Genomic DNA, 25,368 nt, shown 5'->3' with positions numbered 1-25,368 from the left:
ATCTTCAGACTTCCAATTCAGGACTGTGGAATGTTGCTAAGAGTCTGGGACTTAGGCCTCAGTAAAAGTGAGAAGTCTGGGATACAGGAACCTAGGGAATGGAGTATAGATAGTGGTAGGAGAGTTCCTCTTATGTACAGAAGCAATAGTTTGATAGGTTAATCTAGAAAGAGCCATTCCAAGATCCAACGTAGGAGGATAGATTCAAAGTATCTCTCCCAGGTGATACTGCCTACTAGTGTAGGGATTATAGTAGCTAAGGAATCAGGTTAGAGGATTTGCCTAGGTGTTCCAAAGGAGGTAATCCAGGACCATTTGTGGGGTGGGGAAGAATGTGAAAGTAGAATTTGTAATCAGTAACGAAACAGAATTGAGAGTTATTGGTCAATGTTGAACCATAACTACAACCCCTTAGCTAAGAGGGACAAGTGTTAGCAAGCAACCTTAAGGTTTTATTGACCCTATGCTCTAGAATCAGTGACGGGGTGAGTGAGCAGAAATACATTATTTTGCTAATTTCATTTATAGCCTTAGGCTAGAGGTCAAAATAAAAAACAGAGCACCTGCTCTTTTTTGTATCAGATCCTGTTTTTAGTTTGTGATGGACTTACCTTCAAATAAGCAAACAATTTTTATCCTCTTCACCTCTACTACCTCACCAGCTACTTCTGCTGTAAATCATGGCCCATCAGGAAATAATACATGTTAAAAGCTTTCTGTTAAGGACTTCTTTTAGAGAATAATCAAACTAATTTTATTTCCTAGATATTTAAGAGAGTGGGCTTTGTACTATTTTTAAACCCTCCATTTTTCAGGGTTGGGAACCTGAAGGTTGATTAATCAATACCCGCATGGCTGACTGACCCTGAACTCTGGGGAAGGGACCTCTGCTTGTCAAATTTTAATTATAAAGCACACGTTTATTATTGTTTCTTTCTACTATGCTTCCATGTGACTTTGCATACATTTCACATAGAAAATGTGTTTTACATCAGGAAGCGGTTCTCACACATGTTTTTACAAGCTAAAGATATGCAAACCCATGCTAAAATACATTTTTTTTTTAAATTGTATTCAGCAGATAGGAACATACTCTTTTTTCAATAAAATAACTGTATTCTGTATTAGCAGTTATAGTATTTATCAAATTCAGATATGGGTATAAAAATGTATTTCTGTTTATAAAAAAAACTGATCAAGTGAATTCACTAAGTTATTTCCTTTTGAAATGATCACCCTGTGCTTTGCAATCCAGACTTGTCTGTTAATATTTTCTCTGGCATAAAGTCAATCACATTTATTGATTCCAAACAACAATAACTTCATGAGGACCACTTTACTGTAACAGGAGTTATAGATCAGAATTCCAGAGAAGATATATATCTGCAAATGGCTCATTAGTAAAGTCAATAGGCATTGGCTCAGAGAACAACATGTTTATCTTATGAGTCGCTTATTTTTGACCATGGGCAGTCACTCAAGGAGGAAAGTAAAAACAGTGCAAGTATTAGGAACAATACACAGGAAATAATACACGCATGTATATTTGTTAGAATATTTCTAACAGCTGTTGCAGAGCAGTCGAAGATCAATTGCAAAGGAGCATATCATATTTGTTTAAGGAGGCTACTAATGGGCTTTTTACTTCTGAAGTTATGAAAAGGCCAGAGCAATGCCTAATGCAAATGGTTTCCCGCTAACTTTTATACATTTTCTTTACTACAATTTACCTCTAAAGTGCTGGAAGTTGCACTTTAGTCTAACATTCCATCATCAACTCTATACGTGTTCCTCTGAAAACTTCTGACCCAAAACAACAACTGCTTATTGGAATGGCAACATTTTTTAAACAAAACATGAAGGTCACATTTCTCTAATTATAGATTCACGATCATCATGTAATACTATATAGCCTGCTACCACTAAATAGGTAAATTTTAGTTCAGAGAATCTGCTGTCTTAGATTGCATATTTTGCCTTCTTAGCAATTTAATAATCCTATGGTTTATTTATTTTTTTAGCCAGTTAACTAATTCCTTTATAACTCAAATTTTTAACATAGCTTCCACAGAAAATGTGTGCATGGAGCAATTTCTCACAGTGACTGTGGATATGCTCCCTAAAATGTCCTTTCCCTTCTCTGAACCTCCATTAAATCTTTGTTTCATTGATATCCCTACCCATGTCTTGTTGAATTCACAGTTTAGTGTGCTTATTTAACCTCTGACATGGATAAACTCTTTCCACACATGATTAGGCACTTATTGCATCTTTGCCTAAAAAAATATAAATTTCTTGTTTTCAGATCACACCTTGCTACCATGTCTGTCAAGATATTCTCTCTGCTTCAGTGCCTCCTCATTAGTGACTCATATGCCCCCTGATGACCTGCTGGATGAATTTCTAGTCCAGCTTCATACTATAAACAGGCCTAATTTCACCACTAAAATGTAACCTTTCACACATTCAATCTGTTTTGTCCTAAACTAAAGAAGACTACTACAGTAAAGTCCACTTCATGCTGTCTTTGCTTCAAAATCCAATAGCTTTTTCCATCTGTCACCCACAGAATGTACCTTACTATAACTCTTGTACATATTCAGTACTATAATTTTTGGAACTTACCCTCTTTAATAACAATTCTCCATGAAATTCCCATTTTAAAAGGCGTAGAGGACACCAGGGTTGGGTCCTTGACAGGAGGTATATTTACCCAATATTTGGAATGTGGTCCCTTTAAAGAAGAAGGGAAGGCTTGCAGCACTTGGGGTACCGAATGTTAGGCACCCCCAAGTGATTGTAGTTACCTGAAACCCCGTGCTAGTGCTCCTATCAGCAGAAAACTGCACTGGCCCGGGGTTATACCAGTAAACACCAGGAGCGATCCACTTCTGTCTTCAAATTTCCAAGCGGCAAACACATGCGCAGTTGAATGAAATAGCCGACTTTTTAGTTAAAGTTCAGCTTTTCATCTACTGCACATGCGCAGCGGTGCATTTAACATCTGGCACCCCTAAGTGCTGCAAGCCTTTCCTTCTCCTTTAAACAGTGTGTGTGTGTCAGGGAAGGAGTCTGGTGGTTATTTGACAGCAACACAAGTTTCTGTGTTTTCTTAGTTTTTTAGGGCCCAGACTCTGGAATGAGAGGGAAGATACAGGGTGGGCCTTCCCATTCCACTCAGGTACACACCTGGCTTTTACTGCAGAAGAGGGATACACTGCATAAAGTGGAGTCACAGGTGCAATTGAGGTGTTGATGGTGCCTGCAGCCAGTGAGCTGCAAGTCTCTCTATGGTGTGTTGGAAAGGACAAACAAAAACAAACCCCTGTGTACAAAGGACTGTGAAAAACATTGACTAATACTGGGCAGTGCGGGTTTTGTTGTTTGGCCTCAAGTGGACTGACCAGGCCTACTTTGGACACTGAGAAAACCAAAGGATTTCACAAGCTGAAGTAAGATGTGTGTTATATTTTCATTTACTTAAAAGCTACTTTGAGTTCAGTTGCTAAATAAATTGACTTTTCTCTAAGAAACGGTGTACTACGTGCTGGCTGTGATTCTCTCTCAATATTACAAAAGTTAAAGTTGACACCTTCTGCTTATCTCATTACACTGTGGCCCACCTCTTACGTTTATATGGTACATACTGTTAAACTGACTGACTATTTCACATCCATAAACTATTCTCTTAATCCTGGACTTTTAAATTGCTCACCATCTTGAGTAAGTGTTATGTTGTAAAAGGAATACAAATTGACAAAGCCAAAAAATCCTCTTAGTATCTACATTTCCTAGTGATGCTCTAAAAACCTCTTGCTATCAAAAGTCTCTCACTGATATCTCTGTAACATAATTTTCCTTTAAGTATGCACATGATACCTAAATCTATGAAATCCATTGTCAGAGTAATGTCAGATAAAAGCCTAATCTGTTTTAATGTTTTCTCAAAAACATATTTGATCTACTACTTGAATAGAAATAGAAATAGAAATGAATGTCTTTGATTACAAAAAAAAAGAAATAGAAATGAATGCTAGCTGTTATCAACTCTAGACAGAATATGAATAGACTTGGCATGAATTCCCAAAGCATATTCAGAGAATAGATGTTTATATGGATGAGGTGAACATAAAGTTAAAAGCCACCTGTGTCAGAAAAGTAAAGTTTGGCCTATTGTGGTGCCTCTTACCTGTCGATGCTGATGGCACATAGATTAAGTATACTTGCTGTACACATCATAACATCAAGGGTGACAAAGATATCACAGTGGATCCGACTAAACCTCCATTCGCCAACCACCTAGGAAGTAGAAAGAGCCGTTAGAACAGAAAATCAATAGCGTAGATGTGTATTTGATAAAAGAGAATTAACTTTTAGAGATGTTCTGAACTAGGAAACCAGTTGGAAGCATATACTGTACAATATCTTTATAGGAGTGATAAAAGAGATGAATGATATAATATTCAGTGCCTTGATGAAACACAACAAACTGTACAAACTGTAGTTAAAGAATGTTAGCAACATATTATGATGAACCACAGGAAAATAGTTTTAAAATGCATCTCTAACTACAGGCAACTGAATTTTTGCAAGACCAGTAAAACAATCATTTTGAGGCAAGTATTCCTGATTTCTTTAGTTCCTTACATTCATTTTCTATGCACAACCCACCAGTGACCAATACCCTAACCTCTTCCTATTAATATATCTCCCTAGACATCAACGCTACATGACACAACTAGGCTACGCAATCTCCAAGCAATCCCAATATGCAATCTTTGAGGTTAAATCTAAGGATGGAAAAAAGTACCTTAATGAAACATGATAATGTGTTGTATAGCTTTATGGAATACAGATAAAATAGCCACATATTGTTTTACAAAGCCTTTTGTATTTTGCATTTAAACAAGTGGTTTGTTAATTGTTAGCTTGATTTCAGCATGACTATTACACATTCAGTAAATTCATTTCTGCATTTCAATTTAACTTAGATACTTGAGTTTATTGGTAATGTATACATATTATAATTATAGAGAGAATCTTAATTTGCAATGCTGGGATTTCATCAAATCATTATATCCAAGATACTCAAATATGTCCTTTGGAAGCTAATCATAAATTCGGCTTTAATTACTGAATAATGACTACTTTGTCTTTGATGTACAAAACATAAAATCAAGGCAAATTTGTGATATATACTGTAGGACCACATAAACTAACGTGAGGTGGCTTATAAACTTTGGCAAATCTGTAGAATATTTTCCAGCATTCAATAAAATATCTATTTTGTATAAATAAAATATTGGTGAAACAAAAGTTCTCGCTCAAGGAGGAGTTTTCTTATAATGGCTAATAGTAGCCTAAGGAAAAGTCTCACATGAAAGTAAATCTGTGTTGGTTTGTTTTCAAGCAGAGACACTTGCTGCAGATGACAGTAAATGGCAGGAGAACCAAATATTTTCCTGAGGCAAATAAACACAGCAAAAAGGTAGCAAACCAGAAAAATGTTCTATCGATAGTATAAGGTTGTAGAGCATGAACTTTAAGCTGTTACTGAATTGCAACAAACTTTGGTTTGAATCATTTAAACACGTAAGCATTGGTTATGCTCCGTTATGGTAAATGGTGATACTTTGCAATTTTAAAAAAAATTTTGTGCACAAATAAGAATACAATTTTGCATGTTCCGAGGTAATATTATTCATTAGACTTTTGTAGCTTTGTGAATGTTCATTGTAGCGAAAAAATTTTGGAGCAAACATAGCAACTTTTACAGTAGGAAGATACATACATACACTGTGCGCTGCGCAAACTATAACATTTGCAAACGCTATCCTACTGTGGAATGAGGGGAAAAGAGTTTGCAAAATGTTTGCACAAAGGCTAAATTGTTCTCAATGTGAATATTTATTTGTTAGCAACCTATATTACATTCCCTTATAAGAGGGTATGGTATGGGTTTGTTGTTGTGTTGACACTTAATTGTGCACTGTCCATTGTATAGATTCTTCTGCCTAATCAAATGCAGTTCAACCCAGACTGCATGAATTTGTGCGGAAAAAGTCAGAATGCTTGGGGTGAATGAAATATTCTACAACTGGTGTGTAAGTCTGTCAGGTCTTTATTCTACAAGTCCCAGTTTGTGTAAATTTTCCAGTATTTCTGGTTTACAGGTTTTTTTAATCAAGGTAAATGAGTGGATTTAATATGCTGAGATCAATTTATATGCGGATCACGAGGAAGAGAGCAATGGGGGAGAGCCATTGGGCTTAAAGTAAGGTAGATGGCTGAGAGGGTTGATCTGAAATATCCTGCAGGACTGATGGAGCAAAGCTGCATTTCATGGGGTTTATTCTACAGTATTGCTTATAGGGCTGCAAGTAATTTGTGTAGTTATTTCATCCCGGGTGCATCTCAGAAATGTTACTTTCTCTTCACTAAAATTACACCTTTTTACAATTAAAACTATTTTTTTTAATTCAAAGATTTAGTTGTGATGCATGGATTGTGAATCGGAAGCTGCAGGAAATGAAAGAGGCAAAAATAATTGTTTTTATTCTATAGTCACCAAAGAGCCAAAATGCAAATATGAGAGTCTGACGCATGAGTTAAGTTGGATGAACTAATAATGGGCTAATAAATAAATTGCTTCTTATTCTAAGTATGCATACACCTTCTAATGACTAGTAGCTAAGCCTGTGATACCAAGAAAGCATTGATAATATTCCCTACCTCAAAAAAACCCCAGCAAAATAAATAGAGCTTTATAGTTCACATTTTATAGAAACAACCATCCAAGCTGTTGTTGGATATCCAAAAGTAATAGAGAGTAGTACAGCTGTATATTATAACGGATTATGAATACAAACACATACAATCCCACTTTAACTGGGAGTGCAGGACATCAAGGTTTTTTTTTTATCAAGGTCTGAATTTATCTCAGTATTTCTAAGATACAAAAGAGGAACTCCGAATTCCCGAATGGACCTTATTCATCACTAAAAAAGCCAGAAAAAAAAGGTTCGGAACGTTTGCCCAAAAACTCTGAATTTTACAGATTTTTCCAGCACAAACCACAAACTTTTCGGACTTTTGGGGCTTTAGGTCTAAATCCACAAAATCATCAGATATTGGTATAGACAGCAGCACAGACACTGGGACCTTCCCCATTGACTTATACAGGACCATGAGAGTTTTGAGATACCAGAGTTTTCAGCCCATCGTACTTGCAAGGGCTGCACCCCTCCTCTGGTCTTCCACCGTCTCTCCAACTTTCTTACAACCTTTCTGCTTTCAAAAGATCTCTTAAACACACTAATTTAGAGAAGCCTACCCTCATTTTGCTTAGCTACCAAATGCAATTCCATGTGCTACATATCTCACATTGCCCATACCCACATATTGTGATTTAATTCCTTTCCCTTTTAGATTGTAAGCTCTTTTGCACAGGGCCTTCCTTACCTTTGGATCATTTACTGGTACTATGTAAGTAATAATGAGTGTTTTATGTTTGTAATTCTGTATGTTCTTTGTATACACACATTTATTTTACAGCACTGGGAAATATAAAAATAACCTATATTCCTGCCATTAGACCACATTAATAAAAAATGTTGCACTGCCTAAAAATTCTGTGCAGGTTTAGCTAATTTCTAGTTAACAGTCACTTACACATATCCACCTGCCACCAGTTTAGTCATTTACAGGAGGAGGATTAAATCACAGTTATAAAAAGTCACCTTAAAGTGGATACACTACTTTAGAGCAGACAGTAGCTACAGAACTCCACGTGGGGTAAAGCACTAGCGCTAGTAATTTGACTACATAAGAATAAAATGATGAAATCCAGCCATTCAGTCACTTTGTTCCATCATTGTCTAAACATGACCCAGGATATTAGGAAATAGCAGTGTCGGACTGGGACACCAGGGGCCCACCCAAAAACCGTAGACCAGGGGCCCACCAAAAAACCCTAGACCAGGGGCCCACTCTCAGTACTATTATTCTTCCTGTCCTCACTCAACCTCTATTCTCCTAGTCTCTTCTTTACATACTATTGATGTGGAAATTTCTTATATTTCGCCATATGGCCGCCACCGATGCGGGAAAAGCGTCTTTACGACCGACCTTTGCACAGTCGCCCGATCATTCCGATTCCCATCCGATTTGTGTTCATCAGGCATGACTGCAGCATGTCGGGTGTGGCGCCGGGTGGGGTTGAGGAATACGGACCACTGAACAAAGGTGTACTTTTACAAGATCAGTACAAGCCATGCTAAGATCACTGTGTCTGTGTATATGTACTGTATATTACCGGGGGAAGTGCCTTTTGTCCTGGTGTCTTTTGTTTGCCTAGGGCAGTCTACCTTTCCCCCCCCTCTTCTATGGACATGTGTCTGTGTGCTGGTTCCACCAATTGATTCATAGCATAACATGCTCATTGATTGGATATATTGTAAGACCACCTTTTGTCTTGGTGTATAATAAACCACTGGCCATTGTAGAAGGAGGCAGAATACTGGACCCCAGCTAAGAACGACTGCTGTGACGTTATTTCCGGGGGATTGCGCAACATCACCACACGATACATCAAGGTTTCCGAATCGATTGTCCATTAAGGCAAAAGATCATTTAATTCTACTACAGCAGTAGTCTACCACAACAGATTTTTTTTTTTTTTATTTTTTTTTTTTATTTCTCTCCAGTTTATTTGTACCAATATGGCTCTGGCTCCTTCCCAGCACTTAAATTGCATTTGGAACAGTCTCTGGATCAACCTTATACTGAATCATAATATCTGTAGCCTTGGATTTTCTCCCTTGTTAAAAAAAAATCTTTCTTAAAGCTGTCTAATGTATCTGCCAGTACAACCGCTCCAGCAATAATCACTGTATAAATCTCCTTGTTCTGCCACTGATACAACTGGTGGGACATTTCCAAACAGGCCAGGGCCTTGTGTTTGCACTCTAGCATGGTCCCTGGGCTTCAGGTTAGCTCATTGGCTGGGAGATGTAGTTCAGCATAGGGGGGGAAAGAGTCAGTGACATAACTAGATACTGTTGGGTTTCCGGATCGATTGTCCATTAAGGCAAAAGATCATTTAATTCTACTACAGCAGTAGTCTACCACAACAGATGGCGAGTCAATGCAGGTGGTTCAATTTTTCCCTTAATTTCAGCAGAATTAAAAGGAGCCATATTTTATTTCGGGCAGCAAAAAGGCCGGCATTGAGGTAAGACCTTTTTGTTTTGATACTCTCATATTTGAGAAAGTTTTTGCTGTCTGCAAATTGATTTGTGGTCTCTAGGCTGCTGGAATCAGGTAAAAATCTACCAAAAGAACCTTTTGGGTGTATGTGTGGTGTTTTTCAGTATTAACTGCCCAGGTACTGGTTGGGGTATATCTGCATAACTGCTGTGGGGTTTATTCGTTTATTTTTTAACCATAAGGGACTGTTATTGCCCCTGCTGGAGGATCTGTGAGTGATTCAGACCAGTGGAGGGAGTTTCTGTGTATGCCGGGTGGTTGTAGGATAATCTTGTAGCAGGCAGATATGGCCAACAGTATCTAGAGGGGATTTAGAATCATTGTTTTTTTCATTTGTGTTTGTTTTTCTGTCTCTCTACTAAGTGGTGTTTGTTTTAAAATTGCGACTCTATAGGTTTCATCCTTGAGAAAATCTTTTGTTTGGGAGGATTGTATTGCTTTTATTATTACAAGTTTCAATATTGGAGGTTGGGTAACAATCCGACCAATCTGAATTACAAACCAAGTTTCTAGCCCTTGCTGAGCGCTGAGCAGGGGGAGCCTACGCCATTTTGAAATAGCACATGTGCCAGTGGCCATTTTGTCTTTGTCTTTAAGCACATGTGCCAGCGGCCATGTTGTCTTAGTTTTTGAAAAGGTATATTGGGCTATTGGTGGGAGGCACATCCCCTGCATATAACCCTAACAGTTGTTCTATTGTATATAATAGATTTTCATCTTTACATTTCATAACAGCAAAGTTCTCTTTGAACTTTTTGGAACATTTTTTACATTTTTGTTATACCTCTCTGCTGTTCCCTGCAGTCTATTGACTCCTACTTCCTCCAGGATAGGGGGTTTTCCTAAGGAAGAGACCATCACATGGTGTTGTAATTGTAATTGTCCTTTTGTGTGAGTGAAGGAAGAGTGTTGCATGGTTTACAACATAAGGCTATATGTTAACTAGCTGTTTCTCTTTTTATACTCCTTGTTTTCCTGCTCTTTCTCTCTTTATTTTCCTCTCTTTATCCTTCCTTCTGTCCTTTATTCTCCCCATCTCTCTCACTTTTCTCCATTTCTCTCTTTTAAAACACTTTTGCTTACCCACTCTCTCTCTCTGTCTATAACTACCACACTAACTCTTTGCCTTGCTTTTGGCTAGCCCTCTTTTCTGTTTTAATCTATTCTCAAACCAACACATTCTCTGTAGGTTTGGTTGGAAGACATCTTTTCCGTCATTGGAAGTCTGGTAGTGTAGGATAGCTGCTGTCTGCTTATGAAAGTTGCTGCTGGGAAGGAAATTCCTGTTAATTATGTCCATAAGGACTGTGCTGCGAAGTCGGACTGTATAGGGCGAAAAAACAGTGAACTGGTTAGCTTTTTGTGAGGAGAAAAAGTGGGCCAAGCCTACTCGGGTTCATCAATTGTCGCGTGAGCTTTGTTCTCTTTTCTCTTCCCCTCGAGGTCCATCCTAAGGGTGGAAGGTGTCCGTGGTTCGTACCAAAGCCCGGGGGTGGAGTTTGTGGGGAAATTATTGAGGACTGTTCCCTTTCTTGTTCGCTTTCTTGACTTTTCGTCACTGAGTGACCAGGTGTCCGCGGTTCGTACCGGAAGCTTGGGGGACGGAACTTGGGGAGGTGAACTGGCGAGGGGTTTCTCTGTTTCTATCTGTTTTTCTAGACACTTTCTCTCAAAACCTATTGGCCTGACTGGGGCGACCAGGTGTCCGTGGTTCGTACCGGAATCCCTAGGAAGGTTCAACTATATCTCCCTTGTTCTAACTTCCTGTCGCTCCCTCTCACTTGCTGTCAACACTCCAGGCATTGGGGACTCTTATCCTGCAGTCAGGGCACTGTTTTGAGCCAATTTAGCACGAGGGATAAGGAAGGTGTCCGTGGTTCGTACCTGTCCGGATCCCTCGGCCGCTGATCCTTCTCTCTGAGTGGGCTACGGTGGATAATGTCCGTGGTTCGTATTTGAAGCCCTAGAGCTACTCAGAGGACGAACAGGTAAGGATCGACGGCGGTCTGCGCGGTGGACGTAGACACTGTAGGTGGACACATCTACTTGGAAAAAGCTCGAGACTCGAGTATTGGTGTAGGGAAATCTAGGGAACAGAAGGGTACCACTTCTGAGTTCAGGACGGCTCAGCAGCACATGAAATCCACATATGGAGGAGGGACTGTTAAGCCCCTCAAAGATTGGCACAAATGGTCTTCAGGTTTAGAATGGTCCATCCCTAAGGAGGGGACGTTTGAGGTCTGGATCTGGGAAAGGTTCGTCCGTGAGTTCCACTCCAGACTCCAAACACATGGGTCTTTAGAGAAGGCCAATTTGTGGTTACAGGAATCTACCAAGCCTTAGCAGCAGGGCATTCAAAAGTCTCAGACAGTAAGGTCAAACATAATCATGTACTTCCTTCCAGCCAGAACTGCAGAAAGCAATAATGATAAGGACGAGACAGAGCTGCAAACAGGTTTAAATTTGCTAGCAACACACGTCATCTCAACAGCCTCAGCTCATCTGTCTCCATCACCATCCCCACATCCGGAATCCGCAAAAGATGCCTCTGACAAAACGGATTACTGCCGCCTTGGAAAATCCGATTTGGTCACCTTATGTGAAGCCAGAGGTATCTCTATAATAGACAAATCCAAATTAGAATGCATAGAGGCCTTGGAAAGGGATGACTTCCAACAGGGCCCTGAGGGGGATTACAGGCGCTACGGGGGGGCAAGGAATTCTGTAAGCAACTGACAGACAAAATACCCACTATGTATAGTGTTGTGTCCCCATTCCAGTTTATGACAGCGATCCAGGGCCCAGATGAGGATGCCTCGGTCTATTGGCAGAGGTTAAAACAAGGGGTAACAGATGCAGGGTTTGAGCCAGGTCCAGATACCCCAGAGAACACCCAGTCAGTATCGCCCATCCATCTAATGTTAAAGGCTAAATTTCTGGCTGGATTGGTGCCTAAGCTGAGAGATAGGCTAATGGTTGCACGACCAGAGGCCCATTCTATGAGTTTCCACTCCCTTATGGCAACAATCCAGGCCATAGAACTGGACCTGCATGCCAAGTCGGCCAAAATCATGGCAGCTCTTGAGCTAATAGCCCAGGACCACCTTCCCTATACTAGGAAAAAGAAACTCACCAAACGTACTAATATAACTTGTTTTAATTGCTATCAAAAAGGACATTTAGCGCGCCACTGTCCAGAAAATGAGGACAAGAAAGAACAAAATTCTCCTAGTCCTTATAAAGTTGTTCCTGACCGGCCTCATGCACATAACCCAAACCCGGGGAAATCTTACCGTAGTACGGAGGGCCCCCCGGGAACCTACCATTTCATACCAGACCCTGAAACAGTTAAAACCTTCGGAGCTGCTACACAGTCCCATAGCTTCACCCACTAGGGGAAAGGCAAACCGGTGTCGGCCCATTTCCATCTATTTCTTGAGGAATTGCCATATCCTCTGTCCTGCCTCATCGACACCGGCGCAGCCAGGACTGTTCTAAAAACACAAGATCTAAAAGGCAGGATTCCACTCTCTGGCAACACAACCCCCACCATTGGGCTTACAGGTCATCCAGTGACTCTTAGGGAGACGAAACCATTGTACTGCAGGTTAGGTCAACACACCGAAGCAGTCAGATCTCTATTAGTTTCAGATGATGTCCCTATCAACCTATTGGGAGCAGACATTCTGTCGGAGATTCAGGCCAACATCACTTATACCCCAGAGGGTGTTGTGGTAACTAGTGCACTCACAGACGAGTTGCTGTGTGCAGTGGTGGCAGTCCCGTATACTGGAGAACCTGGTACAAATTTGTCCCTGGATGTACTAGCTGAGATAGACCCTAAGGTTTGAGCGGTTGACAAAAATGATGTCGGCTTGCTGCCAGTACCTCCAGCCACTATACGGATTGCCCCCGGTTGCGTGCTACCAAAATTGCCACAGTATCCTCTGAGTATAGCGCAGATGGACAGTCTCAAGATCCAGATTGATAGATATCTCCAAATCGAGGTCTTAACCCCAACACAATCACCCTGTAATACACATTTATTTCCAGTGGCAAAAAAAAAAAAAATCAGCCAAGGGTCAGGAAGTCACTTACCGACTGGTCCATGATAACAAAATCATAGTCAGTGATGCCTCGTTAGAGCCTAATCCTCACACATTACTTGCATCCATTCCTCATAAAGCTTCGTACTTTAGTGTTATCAACTTGTCTAATGCCTTCTTTTCTGTTCCCCTAGATCCACAGTGTCAATACATCTTTGCTTTTTCGTTCCAGGGTAGACAGCTGACATGGACCCGGTTACCACAGGGGTCCATAACTAGCCCATCGGAATATAGTTGTAAGCTAAAGGTGGTATTAGACTAGTGGGTGCCAGAGGATCCAGAGGTCGCACTGTTACAATATGTGGGCGATCTATTAGTTTGTTGCCCGGAGAAGGATTCATGCTATAGACACACTATCTCGCTACTGAACCATCTGGCATCCACTGGGAATAAGGCTAGCAAGGAAAAATTGCAGTTTTGTAAGGAGAAGGTTATTTTTCTAGGCCTCTGTATCTCAAAAGGGACCCAACACCTAATAACACAACAGATACAGACTCTCAAAGACTTCACCCGACCTCGTAATGCCCGACAGTTGAGAGCCCTTCTAGGTCTGATCAATTACAGCAGAGATTGGATCCCTAATATTTTATTCAGAATGGGTCCTCTCTATACTTTCTGTGTTATTACAGAAAGTTGGTGACATAGTTTTAGATTCCCCTCTAACCTTTCTCATCCCACACTCTGTCCAAGAAATTCTCAACCAGGTCCAAACCAAACATCTTTCAGCAGCACGTCTGACCAAATCTGAAGGGACTCTCCTTACCCCTACTAACCTCACACTGAGACGATGTACAATCCTCAATCCCGCATCTCTTCTCCCGACCCATTCTGACTCGGAAGAAGAGGGGGGGACGAAGGGATTGTGACTGACTCTAACCCAACCATGACAGAACCAACAGACAATCACAACTGTCTTGAACTCATGGAACCCGAGACAGAAGCAGTACAACATCCACCTCCGTGACGGGCGGATCCACGCCAGCCACTGCAAGAAGCTGCTGGACTATCAAGTGCAATGATCAGGTGCATTGTTTCTATATACACTTGTTGTTTAATGTATTTTGGATACTGTTATGAGGAGTCACATCCGAATTTACTGTTCAAGATGCATTTACAATTAGCAAAGACAGCAAATAGGTCCAACTGCTGGGTGTGCTCCAAACCCCCTCCGAGCCAGAGCATCCCGGCAATGGCGGCAGTACATGCCCTTTATGACATCAAGGTGGGCATGAGAAAGTTTAGTCCTTCAGGTAGATCAGCGGAACGCCATATGTCCATAGAATTTAATCAGACATTCTTAGATGGTAATGTCACCTATGGTACTAGACTTAGCAGACCCGTGTGGGTATCCGGTCAATTAGGCCAGTCCGGGATTTGTTTTAATATCAGCTCTGGTTTTGGAGCCAAGTCCCTGGGGAGGACCGAATGCCCATCTGGGATAACCATCCAGATCGACCATAGAATCCCCGACAAAACAACCTAACCACCAGACATGATTATGTCTGCTGGGGGGGAGGGTGTGACATTCAGGAGGGTGCAGCAATCCCATTATCCATCCAGTTGTTGCGCAATGCCCGTAACCGTAACCCCAATGACCTTTGTGTCTCATTAACTGGGCCCTATTACTTTTTGTGCGGCCAGGCTGCCTATAGAGTCGTTCCCCCTAATACTAGAGGGTCATGCTCCTTAGTCAGGTTAGTCCCTGCCTCCTACATTGCCGACGGTCACAAGGACCTAATGGTGCAGAGGAGGGTGAGTGTGGGAAGAAGGACCAGGAGAGAGCTATTCTCCGCAGGGAACCGTGCATGGGCATGGTTTCCGGCATGGACCGGATGGGGTATAGAACTTATGAAGCGGCTTAATAATTTTTCCATCATAATGGACGAGATGTTTAATGAGACAGTCGAAGCCATGAGAGAAATTTCTTCTGAACAACGACAGCTGAAGACCCTTATGCTTCACGAGAAAATGGCTCTCGACTATCTTTTAGCATCAAAGGGGGGTTTCTGTGAGTTCATCGGGGAGGATTGCTGTACCTGGGTGGAAAATACTGGGGACAAGGTTCAGGCCCATCTTGACAAGGTGAAAGAGTTACAGGGACAAGCATGCGCTATTGCAGAGGAGGGTTGGAACCCCTTTAAAGGTTTAGGGGGCTTCGGTGATATGTTGTTTTCTATTGGATCATAGCTTAAAGAAGTTGAAGTGTATGTCCTGATGCTGCTCTGCTTTCTTTTCCTCCTCTATGTGACGGCGAGAATGACCTGTTGTTTGGTGAACCAAGTTGCAAAGAGCCGTGCAGAGGACCTTGTGATGATTCCATAAAGAGCCATCGCCTGAAGCATCCGGAACCCTTTACCTCAGGAAGATCAGCACAGGAAGAACCACCACCTTTTTTTTAACAAACTATGGACTGTCCCTAAAAGAACCGACTTCTACCCTTCTTGGAGACTTTTTTTGGGCTGTTCTTCTCAAAGAAGACATAACCAGAAACCTTGTATGATGACATCACCTCCCTGAAGGCCAGTCTGGACCTCATGATCAAGATATAAAGAAGATCAAGAATATTAGGCCGGTTCTTCTTGTTAGTGCATTTGTAGTGTAGCATGTTCCCTTTTCTTTCTGTACCCTTTAGAAGCTTTGGTTGGAGTGATTGTAACATTAGGAAGCCGTTGCTGTGACGACATATGGTGAAAAAGGAGGGACTGATGTGGAAATTTCTTATATTTCGCCATATGGCCGCCACCGATGCGGGAAAAGCGTCTTTACGACCGACCTTTGCACAGTCGCCCGATCATTCCGATTCCCATCCGATTTGTGTTCATCAGGCATGACTGCAGCATGTCGGGTGTGGCGCCGGGTGGGGTTGAGGAATACGGACCACTGAACAAAGGTGTACTTTTACAAGATCAGTACAAGCCATGCTAAGATCACTGTGTCTGTGTATATGTATATTACCGGGGGAAGTGCCTTTTGTCCTGGTGTCTTTTGTTTGCCTAGGGCAGTCTACCTTTCCCCCCCCCCCTCTTCTATGGACATGTGTCTGTGTGCTGGTTCCACCAATTGATTCATAGCATAACATGCTCATTGATTGGATATATTGTAAGACCACCTTTTGTCTTGGTGTATAATAAACCACTGGCCATTGTAGAAGGAGGCAGAATACTGGACCCCAGCTAAGAACGACTGCTGTGACGTTATTTCCGGGGGATTGCGCAACATCACCACACGATACATCAAGGTTTCCGGATCGATTGTCCATTAAGGCAAAAGATCATTTAATTCTACTACAGCAGTAGTCTACCACAACACTATAAACTATTATTCCATCTATTTAGCCTTTTGTTCTCATAGAAATAGAGAATGACCATGAAATAGGTCAAATGTTTAGAAGCACGAGGGCCCATAGGGAGTTTTCCAGGTATCCCGGTGGGCCAGTCCGACACTGGGAAATAGACATTTTATGGGCTGTTACCACTACAGCAAACAAACTGTACAAAGATTTGTATGCACTCTTAATACAGAAAAAAAGAAGCCTTGCACCAGCATGTTATTCTATTATGGAGGAACTTACTGGATGTCAGCAGGGTGAAAAAAATGTCAGAGAAGCAGTACTTCTAATAAAGGTCTCTTGTAGCTGAGCACTGTGCATCTGATGTTTCATAGTGAAAAATGCCACTTGTTATTGTCTCTTTTCCCCTAGAGCAAAAACAGAGCAGGTCGTGGATTTTCAGAGTGACAGCAGCTCTTGCAGGTTCCATGTGATTTAGCAATCATGGGTCTTTTAGTTTTGATGCAAATTATTTTCATTTTAATGCCATTTCTTCTGTCCGTATTCAATAATTCTTGCAAAATCATGCATCCTTGTAGTATTTCATTTATATGGACATGTACTGTGAGTATACAGTTATTACATTGTTAAAATGCTTCTTTCAGGCAGAAAAGCAAAATAATCTCTTGAGTTGTAAACGTTTCCTATATGTTATATTGTTAATTAAAAAATGCTATAAGGACATGCAAGCTTTTTTTTCCTATTTTTTTTGTAACAGTTGTCATTCTGGTCCAAGCTATTTAGTTTAAAAAACTTCAACATACACCACAGAGGCTGACAATGGGTACAAGTCTTCTTTAGCCAATATATATATCTATATATATATCTATATCTATATCTATATCTATATCTATATATATATATATATATATATATATATATATATATATATATATATATATATATATATATATAGAGAGAGAGAGAGAGTAATGGACGCACACCTTCAATATGGTGTAAATGTGGGTGCCAGTCTAGAAAAATCCAATAGGCAATGCAAAATGACGGCACACCAAGGAGTTGCAGCGACACAAAAGATTTGAAAATAATAGAGGAGGTTTATTAGGACTATATATATATATATATATATAGTGCTGGCTTCACACATCATGATTTACATATTTAATTCTAGCTATCTAACTACAGTATTTCCAAACACAATTTTTGTATTGTATTTTACTAAAAAGTTCAATGTTGTTATGCAAATATCACATTTACGCCTCTGGATCTCATAGCATAGCGCAATCTGAACTTAATTTATACCACTACATGGAAGCAGGAATGTAGCTGCTTAGTTGAAATAAGTTGTGAACTGCCAGCATACATCTCTTGATTATGAAATGCTGTAGGGATTGAATTTTAAAATGGAATGATTGGGGATTTTCTGAAAGAAGATTGAAGACTTAAATGAAAAAATAAATAAAAATCTCTCAACTAAAATTACTGTATGCAGGAAATCTCTCTCTCTATATATATATTTGATGGCCTTTAGTATAAGTAACTACTTGCTTACCAGCAGCATATGCTCTAACCCTTCTGTCTTGGAATCATCTAACCTTACTCAGAGACATAATTATAAATGTGTGGCAATGAACTGTTGCACTTTAGTGCCATGGTACACATGTAAGATCCTTTTGTATCTATGAAGCTGTGTATTGATTTTGTGAGCTCTATTAATATGCAATTTATTTATTGTGGGAATTCACTCAAATGGCAGACTTGGTAATAACTTCTCAAAGTAATAGAAATAGTAATAGAAGAGGTTTAGCCACCCTTAGGCTGGTTATTTTAAAAACACAGGATTCCATACCTGGCTCTCCATATAAGTTTTTAACTCATAGACAGTACCAGACAGACTTCCTTGGCAGAAAGCTCCCCACCCCCAGGGGATGACTCATCAGTCACAGCCATCACAACACACAGTCTCTGTTGCTGTGCTCATGAGGTATTGATCCATACAAGTCAGGCTCTGTACGAACTTGGTATTGTCACACTTGAAAGACATAGGACTTTCCAAATCAGTTTCATTTATGTGCATATAAAAAAACTATTTCTGCTATGTTTCTCTATATTATAGTTATATTTTTCATTTATCTAGATTCAAATTCAAATTTTTTAATCTTTTGTATGGTCAAAACTGTCAAATTGACTTGGGATGTATCCAAAATCGATTTGAGTTTTTTTAAAAAATTCTAATTTGAGATTTATCATACTCTGGCCTTTAAGAATATGAATTAAACTATTTGCCACCTAAAACCTGCCGAATTACTGTTTAAGTCAATGGGAGAGGTCCAGGGAGCAATTTGAAGATGTTTGCAGCTTTCCTGACAATCAAGTTTTTTTCAGAGAAAAAACTCAAATCGAGTTTGATCAAATTTAAATTGCATTCAGTTCAAGTTTTCAGGTCGTGTAAATTCATCAAGTTTGGAAAATTTGATTTTATTAATAAATTTCCCCAAGTTGAATTTTGAATTCATTCGAATTTTAGGGAGTATAAAAAAACTCACATGGATTAGAAATTTGACCATTGATAAATATGCCTCCTAAAGTCTTTTATCTTGTTAAAGAAGATTTGCACAAAACTTCATATTAAAAATTCAAAAAGTCATATTTAAAAACCTTAAGTTAGTGCAATATATATATATATATATATATATATATATATATATATATATATATATATATATATATATATATATATATATATATATATATATATATATATATATATATATATATATATATATATACAATATATATATATAAATAAACATAATGAACCAAAAATAATGCTAGGAAATATGAGAATAGTGTAAGTCTTTTTGGTTAGAAGCACAGGAGAGGTAATTGCCAAAGCACTGTTGTCACAGTGGTGACATAGATCCTATGCATGTTTTGTAATTTTAGTCTATATGTATAATACAATATACAGACCAAGAGTAATAGCAAAACTTTTCACTTTGTCTTCTGCCATTTTTTCTGATCAATGTCAAACCACGGTCCCATTATATCATAAAATGTATGTCTTTTTATAGGATTACATATTTTAAGAATATTTTTACATCTTCAAAGTCAAACTTGTCAGAGCAGAAATGATGGTAGGACCAGGGAGCAAGACCTGGTATCAAAAGAGATAATCAGATCTACAGTCAAATTTTAGGCACAGGTCAGGACAGACAGTGAGCAGAATAGTCAGGAAAATGACAGGAGTAAAAAATGGGAATGTCAGACAATACTGAACTAAATAGCAGAATAATCCCTACAATCAGGCGTTGAACCAGGTCTTTGTGATCCTTTTATTTTTAGTTTGATGCCAAAGCACATATGCTGTGGCATAGTGACATCAGGAACAATATTGTTATAACCTTACAAAAATGCTTTTATTTAAACCAAAGATACACATAAAACTTTATATATGTTTCAGACCCTCATAAACATTTGGAGGCACATTTATAAAATTTCGAATTTTGAATTCATGTGAGTTTTTAAAAACTCCCATAAATTCAAAACTCGACCAATCGAAATGTATTCAAAAAAACAGAGTTTTTATAACTTGGATGAATTAGATTGATGAGAAAACGAATATAAATCAAATTTGGTTTTAATTTTAAAAACTCTATTGCTTCTTTATTGTAGTATTCAAATGCCTTGATCCAGAGGAAAGTGCCCACCCTGATATTTTGAACCAAACTGTGTGCTGACTGTTATTTCCTTTCCACCCCCCCCAGATTATAATAGGAGACATTACGGCATATTAATGGTCAGTGGTCACTATAATAAATGTAGAATTACACCCATCAAAAATATCAGAAAATGTTGTACTTGCGGCTACTTGTATTCAATTACTAACATTATGCAACAAAGTCATCAGTTTCATTATGCATTTGTACCTCTAATTATATTGATCTAACATTTGTATATACTTCAATAAAAACTATGATCATTTCCTGAATAATCTCAAATAGACTTTGCTAAGCCCATGCATTTTATATTTACATGCATTCATTTGAATGAATACTGGGGTCAGTTATGATGCACAGCCCTTACTCTGGAGTGATGTATCTTGAAGGGTGAAATGCTGCAGATATTATTTTGTAAACAAAGTGCTGGAATAGCAAGTTTGCCTGCACTCCATCCACTTCAGTAAGTAGAAGTTATACAGAGGTTATGAACTATAATTTCATTGAGAATAAATGCCGTTCCAAAGCTTTGCTAAGTGGGAAAATAATGCATGAAATAGTCTAATGCAATAAAGCAACTTTCTTTATGAGAAGCAGCAGTCAGAATCAAAATTACTGGTCATATCTAAAGCTGGCCATAGATGTAAAGATTTTTAGAAGATCTGATTGTCATCGTGAGACCACGATTATCTCGAAACGATCATACGATTGTACGAATTGTCCATCAACTAAAAAGACCATTTCAGGCGATATTGCCAGAAAAACAAAGGGTAGCTGCCTGCAAACATAGATAGATTGCACTGGAACCGGTAAATTTTTTTTTAACTTGGCCGATCAATTTTCTGACAGATGTCGGCCGAAAAATCGTAAGATGTATGATCGTTCGAATCCCACTAACTGCACGATAATTTCGAAGGATTGGTCGGACTTCGCTACAATCGGTCGTTCGGCAAGAAAAATCTTTCCGTCTAAAATACAACATATACTTAGTCATATACACTATGCTCTGCTTATGACCATCACTTCTTTTCTCCTCATATTATCTCATTTTCTTCTTCCCTTCAAATATTAATCACTCCCTATTTTTTAAAAAAAGGTTATTTTATGCACCCTGAATTGGAAGTTTAATTGGAGTCTATATATAACCAAGTATAATTGCCAATATACTGGTGCCATGAATTAAATTGATGAAGATAATGATGATGATTATGGTAATAGTCACTTGGAAGAATTTAGTATGCTCACATTAGTCAATGCTGCTCACACTGACAAATCTTTACTAACCATAGCCTGATTACAATACCCAAGGAAACACAGCTTTAGTAATAAATACAGTTTTAACAATTTAATAGATATTGTCACTAAAGGAAGGTCATGCTGGAGTCTAATATTGATGATGAATTTTTTGTCTCTAATTTCCTGCAGTTCTATTTTTTACTTTGTCAAATCTCTTTCACTACTGTTCCTTTTTTGTCGACCTCTTCCTTTCATCTACATTTTTATCATCATAAACCTAGATATATAAAATATTCATTAACAACATTAATTCAATATAAATGTGTTAAAACCTTAGTGACTAAAATAAACTGGGGCCTTTAATAGTTATTTTGCAAACCTTAAATTGATTGCCTTCTCGAGAAGATAAATGGAAAGACATTTAGACACAACTGATTACTGCCTACCTTCAAAAGTAACAATAACAGTTAAGCAGTAATAGTAATTTCAGATGCAACTATTTGCAGGCATCACAGAGAATAAAAATAAGTATCATTTTACACACACAATTAAATGAAATACTAGGCTGAAATAAAGGGATCACATTTTTAAAGTACCTCACATACAAATTCACTGCTCATACCCAATGCACAGATGTATCTAGAGCATTTAATTATTCCACTGTGATGTACTTTTACCTGTACATTTTGGTAAAAAAGGGATAATTTCCTGGTTGCACTTTGAACTACTTCAAATTCATATCGGGAAGCTGTGTAGGTAACTCCCTTGTGTAGAATGTACAACAACTGCCCTAACAAAGGAAGTATATAATAGTGTTTGCAGGGAACAAACATGCTTTAGATATCTACTCTTAGGGGCAGATTTATCAAGGGTCGAATTTCGAAGTGGAAAATACTTCGAAATTCGACCATCGAATAGAATCCTCCGACATTCAAATTCAAAGTCGGAGGATTTTATTCATCGTATGATCATATTCTGATCGTAGCACGATCGATACCCAAAAACTTAGAAAATTGCTCTGGCAGGTCCCCGTAGGCTAACATAGCACTTAGGCATGTTTAAGTTGGCGAAGTTTTGACTATTTTCGACTATCGAATGGTCGAATATTCGAATGATTTTTACTTCGAATTAAAGTCGAAGTAAATTCGAAGTCCTAGTATCCTATTGGTCCTATGGTCGAAGTACCCAAAAAATTACTTCGAACTTTGAAAATTCACTCGAGCTTAGTAAATCTGCTCCTAAATGTCCTATATCCCCATGGGCCTGTAGCAAAAGTTGTTGATTTACCAAACAACTTTATTCTTTATACCTAGAAGCCTAAATGTGGCATTTTAAACAGATCCCTTTATGCAAGACCTGTCTTGTGAATATAATGGCCCTGTCTGACATTGCACAATGTACAACCTCACGCAGCCTTGGGCCCATGCTGTCTAAAATAGAATAGAATCCCAAGACACATCTACTACTAGTAGTAGTAGTAGTAGTAGCATAATCTGTCTTGTATTTATTTAGGCTTTATTGTTTTCAAAGTCCATAGAGAAGCTCAGTGTTGTCATGCTATAATATTCAAACAGCAGACATAATGTAGCCATGCATAATACAATATGTAATTTATTCTAAATCAAATATTTACAAGAAAAGTTACAAGACATTAATCACCAGTAAAAGTGAATAGCTATGGTAGGCTGACCCACTTAGAGAGCACCTGTATTGCTGGAACAAAAAGTAATACAGTTCTTGAATGGTGGATCAGAGTCAAAAGTGAAAAGTCAGAGGTAAGTTCAGGTAAAAGAGTAAGGACCTACAGGTAGGAACTCTGGTTCAAGTTGTGGATACAGGATGAAACAGAGATACAGTACCAAGCAGCAATATAGAATCCGACAAGAGTTCTGGAGAAAGTTAGGAATAAACAGCCAAGTATCAAAGATCAAATAATACAACATAAAAAGGTCTACAATGCACACTACTACACCTACTATAATAAACACCTAGGGGCACATTTACTAAGGGTCGAATTTCGAAGTTAAAAAACGTCGAAATTTGACCATCAAATTTGATACTTCTATAGTCGAAGTATTTTTTCGAAATCATTTGATCGATCGATTAAATCGTTCGAGTCAAACAATTTTACAAAAAAATACTTTGGCTACTCAAAACTTAGCCAAACAGGTCCCCCATATGCTAAACAGCAATTCGGCAGGTTTAATGTGGCGAAGTGTCGAGGTCGAAGTTTTTTAAAGAGACAGTACTTCGATTTTCGAAGTCAAAGTTTTTTTCAATTCGAATCTAATTTTGGCCTATTCGATTGTCGAAGTACCCAAAAATTACTTAAAATTCTAAGTTTTTGAATTCGAAAATTCACTTCGAACCTTAGTATATGGGCCTCCTAGTGATAGGATTTCACATATAACAAATAAAACATTCCTAATTCACATTTTTAAAATCCATAACTAATTATTTCAGACAGATATAAACATACAGACATTCTGAAAAATAACAGAGTCAGTGGTTTGATAATAGCCTCAGCTTCCAGTCAGAAAATGGTTTAAGGCACCAACTCAGTTATTGCAGTGGTTAGAAATTAGCATTCCTGTATCTCCATTGAAACATAAAAAAAACAATTACTGAGATCAATGTCAAGTTTAAACAGTTCACATACTTCAACACTGTGTGAATTTTCTGTAATCATAATAATTCAGATAGCTCATACATGCTCAATTACAGACATATGCTCATTTACTTTTGTATCCACTAACTGAATGGTGTTGATACACAGTGTTGTACAGGTTGTTGTGAAGCTTTGCAGTAAAGCGTATTATAGTGTTTATATGTTATACCTTGCAATATAGACCCTGTATAGCCTTCTGTTCCTGTTCTATCCATTCCTTCCATTCCAACATGCTTAAATATCCCAGAACCACTCAGCATAGCAGGCTTCCACACAACTTGCCACAATTGTATCACAATTGTGTCCGTATCCATATTCCCCATGCCCTGGCTACACAATTAAATGGTAAAAAAAGGGGAATGCGAGGAGTGCAGTGACATCTAGTAAGTGCTGAATGCAGGGCCAGAACTAGGGGTAGGCAGAGTAGGCACGTGCCTAGGGCGCAAAGCTTGGGGGGCGCCCGGCACGTACTGGCAAGTGCTGCCTACCCCTGTCCAGTCTGCCGTTCTGTTCCGTGTACGCATGTGCTCATGCGCCTATCTGGCATCAGGGTTGCGTGCGCACTGTTCTATGTGCGCATGCGCCTATCTTACAGCAGGGTGGCGTGCGCTTTTGTGAGCTGGTTTTAAGAGTAGTGCTTTAAAGGACGCTATCACTAAAATAAAGGCAGATGGGATAAACAAGGCATCACTATCTTGAATAAGTAATTTAATTAAAACCCAGCTTCTTAACAGAAAACATTACACTACTTGTTAAATAGTGCAAAAAATTATTAATTGGAGTGACATTTGCCTAAGTTACAATTTGCCTTTAATATCCATCACAGGGATACATGAAGCTGTAGTTGCTGCTGTTGCCATTGCTATTTCTTAAGTTATTATTGAAATCAGAATTCAGAACCCATTAATCATTGGTTAAAATTACTTCTAGATAAAAATATCTAAGCCTAAACACTATGGGGCAGATTTATCAAGGATTTCAAGATGATGAGAGTATTTTTAAAGTCCCATCAACTCAAAATGCAAATAAAAAAAGACCAACTGAAATTTATTTAAAAAAATCAAATTAGAAACGAATTTGGAT

At 38.8% G+C, this 25,368-nt stretch overlaps 2 protein-coding genes across 3 annotated transcripts in view; one reads left to right on the top strand and one right to left on the bottom strand.

The window, feature by feature from the left end:
• drd2.L (dopamine receptor D2 L homeolog) overlaps positions 1-25,368 on the bottom strand; it is a 173,216-nt gene that overhangs the window by 40,159 nt on the left and 107,689 nt on the right. For both annotated transcript variants that reach the window (XM_041568349.1, NM_001101742.1), the window contains 1 exon segment: positions 4,190-4,299. In XM_041568349.1, coding sequence (XP_041424283.1) covers positions 4,190-4,299 — 110 coding nt within the window.
• Positions 8,691-16,336, top strand: LOC121395557 (syncytin-2-like). The gene is made up of 2 exons (XM_041569315.1): positions 8,691-14,823; positions 14,934-16,336. Exons 1-2 carry the CDS (start codon positions 14,389-14,391, stop codon positions 15,558-15,560), a joined length of 1,062 nt encoding a protein of 353 aa, XP_041425249.1. The 5' UTR covers positions 8,691-14,388; the 3' UTR covers positions 15,561-16,336.

Source organism: Xenopus laevis, chromosome 7L (genome assembly GCF_017654675.1).
Source record: "Xenopus laevis strain J_2021 chromosome 7L, Xenopus_laevis_v10.1, whole genome shotgun sequence".
Classification (NCBI taxonomy): domain Eukaryota; kingdom Metazoa; phylum Chordata; class Amphibia; order Anura; family Pipidae; genus Xenopus; species Xenopus laevis.
Note: the sequence above shows the minus strand (reverse complement) of the source record. Positions and strands in the feature narration are given on the sequence as shown.

What these genes read in the sequence shown, in the direction of transcription:
- LOC121395557 (XM_041569315.1), top strand. Translation starts at nt 14,389, where the DNA reads ATGATCAGGTGCATTGTTTCTATATACACTTGTTGTTTAATGTATTTT. An exon ending in CATCTGGGATAACCATCCAG is followed by an intron (nt 14,824 to 14,933) that starts ATCGACCATAGA and finishes TTATCCATCCAG; the next exon opens with TTGTTGCGCAATGCCCGTAA.